At 38.7% G+C, this 12107-nt stretch overlaps 1 protein-coding gene across 11 annotated transcripts in view; it reads left to right on the forward strand.

The window, feature by feature from the left end:
- The window catches only part of MFF (mitochondrial fission factor), a 30948-nt gene that overhangs the window by 1345 nt on the left and 17496 nt on the right, over nt 1-12107 (forward strand). For 10 of the 11 annotated variants that reach the window (XM_037524155.2, XM_054700123.1, XM_054700122.1 and 7 more), the window contains exons 2-5: nt 1366-1475; nt 2241-2414; nt 3316-3536; nt 5298-5467. In XM_037524155.2, coding sequence (XP_037380052.1) covers nt 2377-2414; nt 3316-3536; nt 5298-5467 — 429 coding nt within the window. In that variant the 5' untranslated portion in view covers nt 1366-1475; nt 2241-2376. The remainder of the gene's footprint in view (nt 1-1365; nt 1476-2240; nt 2415-3315; nt 3537-5297; nt 5468-12107) is intronic. The other variant, XM_054700124.1, reaches the window with a different exon arrangement.

The raw sequence follows: 12107 nt of genomic DNA on the forward strand, positions 1-12107 counted from the left end.
GTTCTGATACAGAAAATGAGAACCCAGGCTTGATCCGTTGTGTCCCCAGACTAGACCACCATGAGTGGTTATGTGAGTTGACCTTTAAGTGGTATGGGGATAGGAGTTTTGGTGATAGTTATATTTTTGTTAGGTGTATTTATATATGTACAGTGAAGTCATGGCTTAAGGTAGTGATATAAAATTTTCTCTTAAAATACATTTAAAGATTTTTAAAAGTTGGGTTAGATGATTAAGTATAGCCAGGATCAGGATAATTGTACTGTGTAAATATGGTAAACAAACAAATATGGAGTTGATAAGATAAATACTGATGTTTGGGAACCACTTGGTCTAGAAAGTAGAGCTCTAACATTTAAAATTCTGAGGGTTTTGTTTCCTTATGTCATAAGATATTTATTTACTGCTTGCTAGTTGAATTCTCAGTGACAAAACTGGGATTAACAACTCCAAATGAAAAGTTTATTTATTGCCAAAAGATCAAAAATGCCATAATTTAATGGGGGGAGGATTTCATTTCTCTGTGTTCGTCTGTTTTAAACAGAAAACCCAGTAACTGAGAATACAGAATTCTATCCAGTAGAAATGTTTCATTTACTGTAATGTAAGTGGCTCAGGTTAACTGCATGAGAGTTTGGCTTTTTCCAGTTTTTATCTTTTCACTGTCCATTTTACCATTCTATTTCTGATACTTTCAAACTAAGGGATTCTCGGAATACAAGATGTTACTGTAGATGTAATGTTGCGATTCACAAAATGTACAAGTTGTAAGACTGAAATGCAGAAGATGGAGTGTGGAGAATAGTAATTTGCATCCCTTTATTACACAACTTCAACATACAATGTTCCAAAGCTATAATCCTTTGCATTATTTCTTTTCAGGGTTATTTCTGAGTATAAGCTTTTGCTGTGCTTCAGATCCAAGTATATGCAGACTATTTCATGTAGAGTGCGGCCCAAAAGTGAGAGTAGATGTTGCCATGGCACCAGCATGGTGGTGGTTGTGGTTGTGCATACATTGGGTGTGCCCTTATTATCTTGTGTACTTTATACCATGTGCATACATTACTGGTTTAAATTAAATACAGAAGAAAATAACTGAATGAAAATGTAGCCAATATTTGTTACTTCATAATATAAACAGTATTCTTTTAAACATTTTTCATCTGCCACATTAATGTTACCTAATAAATGATTGTAGGGCCCTATCTGTGGGACTGAAATTATTTTTTCTGTATTTCACTGGTTTCTTAATGGATGATTATGCATATTTGATGACTTTTATTATTTGGAGGATTTCCAACACTGAGTCCCTTAGGTTGTTATCATCCAGTTTCTCAATTAACTCCAGTTTTTCTCTGCTAGGGACAAAAGCGGCTCTAAATCCACCAAACACACATTGAAGCACGAAAGGATTTAATATGAAGCACAGAAGCAGATAGTGCCAAATTGTAAGCAGTACTTGGAACACATTTGTAAGTAAAAATTTCTCTTTTTGCCTGTATGTTATTAATCTTTTAAGTCATCTGCATGCCAGATCCTTAAAATTGACACATTTTGGTGAAGAATAGAAGAAACAAGTTCACTGTCATAATTAACCAGATGTCAGGGATTAGCAAGCTCTAAGCCTTTTCCTGAGCGTCTCTGAGGCGGGTAGAGGTGTAAGGTGTCTCCCACATGTGGCTAAACCAGCTGTAACTTACATGTGCTGTGGTTAATTTTTTACTGCCCGTGACTTATATGTAGTAATTCTTGCCAAAAATTTAATGTAATTTGATTTTTGAAGTTAATTCCTTTTAAAGAACCCATTATATTATATATACATCAGACTTTGGACCACCTCAAACATTTACTTCTGCCCTTTGTATTATCATCTTCATAGTTTATTTATTTCTACCTATAGTCTTAACAATATTCCCCTTCAGCATGTAATGATTAGAGGAGTTTCATGGCAAAATATTTTTACCCTACTCCACATTTATATGTATATTTGGTGGTTTGTTTTTTTTTAAATCATGTTTACAAAATCATAAAGCAATGAGTGGCTTATAGCTGTCTTTGTGATTTCTTTTGAGGCATAGAGTAAAACTGTTTGAGATTTGGAAATTGGTTTCTCAGATCAGGCCCCAAGCCTTGTTGAAATCCAGAAGTAAATTTTAAGTAGATACTTAACTTTTGGACATAGTTTTCTTATGAACTGAATTGTTGCAATACTGATTTTTATTCTTTCTTTTTTACAGCTGGAAAAGCAGTGTCCGTGTTGTTATGTACACCTCCAAAAAGTTCAGATCTGTAGGGGAATTGTGTAAAGTAAACTGAACAACAGGGTAGCAGTATTTTAATAGCTGTTGTAGACGTGTATTTACTGTATTAAAAATGAGTAAAAGAAAAAGCAGTGACACACCAGTAGGAAGGTCAGTGACTTCTTATTCAGTCAAGCTGGTACTATAAGCTTGAGAAAAAGTGGCTTTAGGGCTGATTGCCATAGGCTGGCCATGGTCTTTTACACTTTTGTCAGCACTTTTTACTTTGGGGCAACATTATTTTTACTGCATTTCCCTGAGCGCATGGATCCTTCTCTAATTTACAAGACCGCTCAGTGCGTTTGTACTATCTTTCCTTTTAAAGGCATGTTATGCTTTTTAAAATTATACATGTAGATAATGATACTGAATAAAAATTATTAATGTGAAACTTGAAATCCTTCAAAATGAATGGATACATTACAGATTTATTGATGCACATTCTATTTTTGATGTTTTCTGCCTTTCAATCATCAGATACATATTCAGTAAGAGAAGTTTTAGTTTGTATTTTATGATTTTCAGGGGGTTGCATCTTTTTTTAGTGAATTTAGAATTAACCTATTACCTTATGAGTCTGATTTTCATCATTAAAGGATTTTACTTTTTTATGCATGATGAAAACTTCTAATTTCATTTTTATAAGCTAGCGGCTTCCCCTTAAATAATTGATCAGGAAATTTTAATTTATACTTTATTTCAGGCTTTTTTGAGTTATACACAGCATGCGTATCTATTTGTGCAGAGATAAAGAGAAAAAGTGTGTGTGTGTACATATTTATGCTGTGATTATACAATAATTAAAAAATAATTTGCTCCTAAGCAATATCCTCAAGGTGCAATATCAACAAATTTTTTCAATGTTTTCTTTTTCCTTTGTGTGTGTGCAGTACTCACAAATGGCAAGTCTTCTTTTGCTCTTTATAAGGTATTGTTTTCTATTTCAGGGTATAGAAAAGACTCAACATTTTAACACTCAAGTCATTCCTGTCTTTAAATTTTTTGCCCACAGAGTGAGTGGGGCAGCTTTTCCTTCTCCCACTGCTGCTGAGATGGCAGAAATTAGTCGAATTCAATATGAAATGGAATACACTGAAGGTATTAGTCAGCGAATGAGGGTGCCGGAAAAACTAAAGGTTGCACCACCAAATGCTGACCTGGAACAAGGATTCCAAGAAGGAGTTCCAAATGCTAGTGTGATCATGCAGGTTCCAGAGAGGATTGTTGTTGCAGGTATTTTACATTTGTTTATTAAGTTACCTGATCATTCTGTGTCTCATATATTACTATGAAAACCTTTGACCCTTTCAAAGTATTATTTACAAATGAGTCTGGGAATTGCAATTTTATATTTTTTTTCAAAATTTCTATTGCAGTAATCAAATTGCAAACAATATTTCTTAATAATTCAACTAATTATTAAGGTATAATTTACAGACATAAATGTAGACGTTTTTAAGTGTATAGTACATACATACACCACCACAATCCAGTGATAGAGCATTGTCATTACCCTGAGATGTTCCCTGTGCCCCTTCTCAGTCAGTTTTTATCCCTCAATTCCAGGCAGCTGTAATTTCGTTTTTTTTTTTTTAATCTTTTTTTTTTTTAAGGTGTATTTATTCATCCATGCAAGAACCGGGGTACAGGCCAGATGTGTGGGAGGGTGATAGGATCCACCAGAGACATAGTGGGGAACAGAAAACAGAACAGGCAGACTGACTGAAAGACACTGCTGAGGGGAGCAGCGGGTAAGACAGGAGAGGTCTGCCGTGCCATGTGGGTATCTCCCCGGCTGGCTGGAATCGAATCCGTGCTGCAGAGGCTGAGGACAGCTTCACAGCACTGTGCTCAACCAGCTGTGCCAACAGGGAGGCCTGTAATTTCTTTTTTGTAACCAAAAGTTAGATACATCTTTTCTAGGGTTTCATAAAAAATGGAGTGACGCAGTAGATACTCTTGCTATGACTTCTTTTGCTTAGTGTTAATGTTTTTAAGAGCCTTCCATGTTGTTGCTTTGTCAGTCGTTCATTCCATGTTTTTGTTGATTACTCTTCCTCTGTGTGGGTACACCACAGTTTCCTTATCCACTCAGCTGTTAATGAATATTTGAGTTACTACCTCTTTGGGTGCTGTGAATATTCATGTACAGGTCTTTGTGAGAACATGTTTTCATATCTCTAGGAGTGGAATTGACAGCACATATTACAAGTTATATTTAACTATGAAAAGCTGCCAGACTTTTTTCAAAATAGGTTGTATAGGTATTTCCCACATTTCAGAAGTTCATGTTACACCTTTTGGCTTTGATAAGAATCAAAGATAAGAAAAAGAATCCCGGTCAATGTTGTTTCAAGGACCTGCTTCAGTCATACATCATTTTTGTTTAAGGTTGCAGTTTCCAAGAACCTAGCCAGGGGATTGACGACTAATTGTACTTGTTTTCACTAACAAAGTAACCCAAAGAGGATTTTCGCTTTACAACAAAAGGTGAAAGGTGAAAATAGCACTTCACGTTTGTTGTGCAGCGCACATTACAGAGGCAGGTCACATCAAGTAGCACGAGTCGCACTGCCTACCTTCATCTCCAGGACCTTCTTATACCCCCAGGATGTATATTTATCATATCATCCCCGCTTTTACTATGTGTTATTTTAGGTTTTTATGTATTACTTGGCATCATCTGGTAGGTTATTTTTGGGGTCTGGGAGTGCTAAACAATTTTTCTACGTAAATGGTAACTGCTTCTTTACTTTACACCATTTTTGCTTAGGAATGGTTTCATAGCAACACTCTGCTTCCAGATAACGGGAGAAACTTGTCCCTTTTCCTGTGGTCCTCAGTGACATAAGGGAGATTCAATTGCTTACATCCTTGTCAATACTTTGTATTGTCAGGATTTTAAATTTAGCTATTCTAGTGAGCCTATGGTAAATACGTTTAATAAAAAATGACTTTTTAAAAATGTTCCTCCTCTTTATTTTTTACTCCCAGGAAATAATGAAGACATTCCATTTTCAAGACCAGCAGATCTTGACCTTATTCAGTCAACCCCCTTTAAGCCCCTGGCACTAAAAACACCACCTCGTGTACTTACACTGAGTGAAAGACCACTAGATTTTCTGGATTTAGAAAGACCTCCTCCAACCCCTCAAAATGAAGAAGTAAGTAGACTTTAATATCAACAGACTTTGAAATAATAATGCGTGAGAGCAAAAGTCTAGAGGTTACGAGGCTGTGCATCATGTCATTAACAGTGTGTCATGAGACCTGCGTGGAACCCTGACTACTAAAATTCTGAGTTTCAGGTTCTCCAAGTGAGATTTTGATGCCATTTTTTAATTTAAATATTATGTTTCAAGCAAATGGAATTTTTGAAGAAAGCATTAACACTTAAGTGATCTGAAATGAAGAACTTCTAGGAGTTAAATCTTAAGCAGCACAGGGCTTGGGGTGGTTAACATGGGAGAAAATCAGTGCATCAGTTATAAAAGCAGTCTGGCAAATAGGGCAAAGAAAGCTCTGTTCCCTTTGACATTACGTATTCTCTGCACTAGAAAGTTTCAATTGACTTAGTTCCTAAATGTGATAGCCATTGATTCAGGGCAGGGCGTGTGAGGTTTTTTTTGGTGTATGTGTGAATGTCTCTGTAGTTTCACCTTTGTCATTATAGCTTCTGGAACAAATAGTGTGTTGCCCTGAGGTGAGTATAAGATAGCAGTGTGCAAACAGATGTTTTTATTGGAGATGTAACTGCTTATATCCAGATTCATTTTTCGTGTAATCTTTTCCAAAGAGTGTTAAGCATCCATATAGCTAAGAGATTACAGTTACCTAGTACTGCAGGAACATCCCAGGTATAATCAGAAAGTGGTCCCCCATATTCACAGAGGGCAAGAGAGCCCTAGGAAAAAGGCAGACTATTCCAAATGGGTAGGTCACCATTTAAATGAGCCGGGGAATTTATAAGGCTTATCTTGGACTGCTGCCAAAAGAGTAGATCTCTGCACTGCCCCCCACTGGATCTCTGAACTTTTCATAGAGGCTTTACCTGTGTTTAATCACATGTGGTCCAGATTGCATCAGCAACACATTACACATTATAACACCTTTCTCAAGGAAGGTGGTATCCTTGGAGCAGCTTCTGGAATGCACATTTCAAAGGACAGCCTATATCACACATCTAGGTGGTAAGGGAAGGCACCTGAGGTATGGTCTTTAGATTAGAAGTTTCTGCTGAGGTAATAAGGTAATATGCTCATGGGTTCCAATTTAGACATTCTAGGCATTTGCTCGGTAGAAGCCATTGTATTTCAGTGCTCACATGGCTAATAGGAACTGAGATGCTTGTGTTACAGGGCAGGGAGAGGGGCAGCCCAAACCCTGCAAACCTGCCTATTCTCTTGCAGCATCATATTTATGCAAAAATTTTTGAGCTTTTGTGTAAGACATCGTGTGGCATACAAGAACAAAGAGACATAGTTCTACTCTGAAAAAGTTTTCTCTGCCTAGTCACAGAAGGACAATGGAATGAGGGGAGGGAAAGACACCACACACAGAAGACACAGAGTTCTCTCATAACAAAGAGTAACAGAGGTTACGAAGGTTGTTACACAGACAAGACATCACAGCTCACTCCTCCTTAAAAACCCAGCTTCCCAACTCCCCTAAGTTCCCAGCAGCAGTTGTGAATAATACCATCTTGCAATGAGGATTCTGCCAGGAGGGAAAACCTCTCTTTGATATTCTTTGGATTTGTTTTCTTTTTATCTTTCTGTTCCCACTAATAATTTTAGAGGCCTATGCTTACCCAGTGTGAGTAACTGATTGAAAATAAGCCAAGCACTTTCCAGAGTGATTCCTTTACAATAAGTGAAGAAGAAATGTGTACCAGGATTGCCCTCAACTTTATATAGGTTTTAAGCCTATCTGGGGCTTACTGCTAGGGTAATTGGGACACTTGCCAAATGTGATAAATGCCCAAAGTGTATATAGCACTGGGGTGAATAACAGGCTGAGAATTATACATAATTTTGAAGTCTGCTTTTCAGCTTATGAACCACATAACTTTGGGCAAGTTTTTTTTAACAAGTCCAAGGCTTATTTCTAAGATGAAGATAGGAATAATGCTAAATATATAACTATTTATGAGAATTAAGTGTAATGATGTATATAATGTACTAATTCATGATAAAAACTCAATATGTATAAATATTATTGTTATGAAAGAGTCAAAATCGTGTGTCAGGAACCCAGTCCTGAGATATAAGAGGAGAGTTCCTGAGATGAATCCCAGTTTCCCACTGAAGGAAAGCTGAGGTGATGATCTGTACTTCATATCCAGAGGAGGGTCGGATGGGTTCAACCAGCGAGCATGAGAAAGAAGGGAAGGAACCAGAGTTCTAGTATCTTCTAGAAAATGGATCGAGCTATAAGGGTAATGAAGCTTAATGCTGAGAACATTGATTCGTTCAGATGCTATTCAAGTGAGAGCTCCCGAGTCCTTGGCTCTGTCACAGTTGTTGGACAGCACGTGCCAGGGTTCCTTTTTCTCAGCACTATTGACATTTTGGACTGGATAATTCTCTGTTGTGGTTAGAGTTATCCTTTTGTAATTTAGAAGGTTGTATTGTATTGCAGCATGCTTATTCTCTACTAGATGCCAGTAGTAGCCACCAACTCATGAGAATCATAAAAGTCTCTAATCAGCAAAAGGTGGAAGCAGCCAACTGTTCATTTAATGACAAATAGATAAGCAAAGGTTTATCCTTATAGTGGGCTATTATTCATATGTGATAGGGAATGAAGTGCTGATATGTGCTATAACATGGGTGAGCCTTGAAAACATACAAAGTCAAAGAAGCCAGACAGAAAATGCCATTTATTATATGATTCTACTGGCCTGAAATATCCAAAAGAGACGAATTTATAGATACAGTAAGCAGATGAGAGATTGCCAGGGGGCTGAGGGAAAGTGGGATTGGGAATAACTGCCTAATAAATGTAGAGGGATAAAAATGTGCTGTAACTAGGTATAGTGATGGTTGCACAGCATTATGAATACACCAGATACCACTAAGTCGCATACTTGACAAGGGTGAATTTTATGTTATTTTGTGTTTTACCGCAATAAAAAGAAAAAAGAATTATCTCGAGCCATTGCCAGATATCCCCTTGAAAGGCAAAAATCACCTCCAGTTGACAACCACTCGCCTGTCGCAACAAAGGAGACTCTCAGAAGCCTCGTGGAGAAGGTATAAAATTACCTAAAAGCCCAGTGATGCAAGGAATACATTTACAGAGAGCAAACTGCACTTGAATTTTTAAACTGGCTTGAAGAATTTAAGGGAATCTATGAGGAGGGCTTAAAAAGATGAAGATAATTCCCTTGCTCAAAGAAAATTTACAAAATGTGGAGACTTGGCTGGTAGAGAAAAAATTGATGAACTTTTTCAATGTGGCACATCCCTACCAATATTTGAAAAGCAATACCAGGTCAAAACACGACCTTTGATAGGAAAGTAATAGCGACTGAGCAATAAACCATCTAATCTGGCATGAAATTGCGGAGTGCTGAATCATGACAATTCTCGGTGTCTTTACAATATAGTAAATTAGGGCCTCCCCTGGTGGCGCAGCGGTTGAGCGCTGGGCTGCTAGGCTGCCCGCAGCCTCTGCAGCACCGGTTCGTTCCCTGGCCAATGGCGAGGGTCCCACAAAAAAAAAAAAAAAAATATATATATATATATATATATATATATATAGTAAATTAGAAGGAAGAGGCTGAACACTCACTCTCCCCTCTTCAAAAGGGGTCCAAACTGAAGCCAATGAAAAAAGATCTTCTAGAAAAAGAGTTGAAAACTAATGTCAATGAAAAGATTTTACAGTCTTGATGCAGTGTGCCCCAGTCAAAGATTTGAACTCCACCAACATCCTATCAAGGAAGCAGCAGTATTCTTTACAATGATCCACTTCAATAGAAGCCAAGAGCTTTGTGAGATTATCGAAGTGTCTAAAACAGATTGGACTAAAGACAGCTTGTGAGAACTTTTACCTCAGTCCCAACTCCTGCTTCAAAGAGGAGTAGTGTACGAATGCCGTTCCTTTGCTGTGATAAATCTTTGGAAAAGCTCTGGACCCCAGATGTACCCAAGAATTGTTGACGGAGAAGATCTGTGGGTCCGTGTTTGTCTTCACCTGGGTTGGGAAGAGAAGAACAAAGGCAAACAATGTTTTCAGAAAGGGAGCTTGGTTCTGGCCCTGCAAATCTCTCTCAAGCCATCAAGGCTTTCACAGGATGTCACCTTCTACATGCGATGTACATCTGGAGCTCAAGGACTAGCTCTAGGCCCAGCTAGAACAAAGACTCATCAAGGATCACACTTGAAAAGCAGCTGCCTTAAAAACTTTCAAGAGGGATGACACAAAAGTCATGTTGTCTAACTGGAAGCTCTGGATGCCTAATCCAGCGCCTATTTATTAGTGTCATATGATGGTCTAGTTCAGCTGATATGACGACCTTGTGAATGTAAAGTAAAAAAAGTATTTGACCTGAGGGGTAATGAGTGACCCAACCGTATGACACATCCTAACAAATGCAGAATTCCTAGGACTCCATGGATACTTGAAAAGGCTCTGCAGTGGCTCAGAAATCAACAAGTTGATGAATGGGGATCTGGTCACAAGTTGATTATGGTTTCTTTTGTTCCTTTCCCCTCATCTGTGGAAAGAGCAGTGGAACTGCAATGAACAGAGTGGAGCGAAAGGGAGAGAACTGGGGAAAGAGAACTCGGTCGTGTACTTGCGAATCCACCATGGAAGATGCAGAGCTGTGCACTCACTTTCTTTGGGCAGTGTCTGCTACATGGCCCTCTCGACACTGGTGTGCTCTCTTCACTACTGACATGCGTTCCTTGTTTCCTTACTGTAACTCCATTCAATTAAAAAATTCAAAAATTCACACCTCTGAACTATTATTTAAAACAGCATTTTAGATTTGTATAAGGGAAAAATGCCAGGCTAACTGAGCAAGATTCTTGGAGGAGATAAACTCTAAATACTGTTAATCCTTGAATACCACCATTTTGAACTGTGAGGGTGCACTTATACATGGATTTTCCTGTAAACTTAGGGTATTATGAATATATATATTTGCTTTTTCTTATGATTGCTTTAATAACATTTCCCCCCTTGGCTTTATTGGCATCAATACATTATGAAATATATGTAACATGCGGAATATTTGCTAATGGAGTGTTTATGTCATTGGTAAGGCTTCCAGTCAAAAGTAGGCTATTAGTAAAGTTCTAGGAGGGAGTTAAAAGTTTATATGCACAATTTTGACTGTGCTGGGTAGAGTGAGGGGCCTGCACTCTTAAGACCCTCATTATTCAAGGATCAGTTGATAGAACCAGTAAACAATGGCCTGGGGGGCATTGACTTGTCCAGGATCCTATGAACAGTCAGTGTAGGTCAGAGCATAAGCCCATCAGAGGGGAGTTTTATGCCTTTTAACAGACACAGATGACTCTGCGGCCAAATAACATCCACAAAGTTTCCCAAAATTATGAGACTCTGTTTCTCAACCTCAGAGTGAATAGAAATTTTTATGCTTATGTTTTGTTGTTTTTTTTTTTTAAAGATTTATTTATTTATACAAGAGCTCTGGTACAGGCCAGAGGCATGGGAGGGTGAGAGGATTTACCAGAGACAGAGCGGGGAACAGAACCGGCAGACTGACTGAAATACACTGCTGAGGGGAGCAGCGGGCGAGGCAGGAGAGGTCTGTTGCATTGTGCGGGTATCTCCCTGGCCAGCCAGGGATCAAACCCACACTACAGAGGCTGCAGACAGCTTCACAACGCTGTGCTCAGCCTGCTGTGCCACCAGGGCGACCCCTTTTATGCTTATGTTTTAATAGATAATCAGTGCAGGATGTTTCTGAAGCACATTTACAAATCTTGACTTGTCAATTAGATTTCAGTAAAGCTGGAAAAAAATTAATTTGAAAAATAAATGAAAAACCTGAAATCAAAAGGAAAACACCACTACCACTGTAAACTAAAGGGTGACCATATTTAAAAAGTCACTGTGTTCCTTCTCACCCCAGTGACTGAATTCTGTGGCGTGATAATATACAAGTGGTCATGTTGGAAGGCATAACAATATATGCTTTTGTCTTAAGTACGGCCCCCCTCCCCCCGCTCCCATATGAGAATAATATCAAGCTTAATGTTCTTCTTAAGATATCTTTTGGGCCTCCCCAGTGGCGCAGCAGGTTGACCGCAGCACTGTGAAACTGTCCGCAGCCTCTGCAACGTGGGTTTGATTCCCAGCCCGGCCAGGGAGATACCCACATGGCGTGGCAGACATCTCCTATCTCGCCCATTGTTCCCCTCAGCAGTGTCTTTCATTCAGTCTGCCTGTTCTGTTCCCCACTCTGTCTCTGGTGACCCCTCTCACCCTCCCCCAGTTCTTGTATAAATAAATAAATCTTAAAAAAATAAAAGATATCTTTTAAGTCAGGTTTCAAATGGTGATCATAACACTAGACTGGATCCTTTCGTTTGTCAGACTGTGTTGATGTCATAGACAGATGTGTCTTCTCCTGTCACTTCCTATCCTGCTTTATCTTAGTTTTCAGCATAGAGCAACAGGAATGGTTCTGGTTTAGGAAAGAATCCATATTAATGCCTACAGCATGGAAGAGCTGTTCTCTAGGGATAGCATGCACAGCTGCACAGTAGGTAGGAAGGCAAGTATGGGTGCTTTCTCACTTACCAGCCCAGCCCTACTCGCTGT

This window comes from Talpa occidentalis, unplaced genomic scaffold (genome assembly GCF_014898055.3).
Source record: "Talpa occidentalis isolate TD23 unplaced genomic scaffold, MPIMG_talOcc4v2.1 talOcc4.3, whole genome shotgun sequence".
NCBI lineage: Eukaryota > Metazoa > Chordata > Mammalia > Eulipotyphla > Talpidae > Talpa > Talpa occidentalis.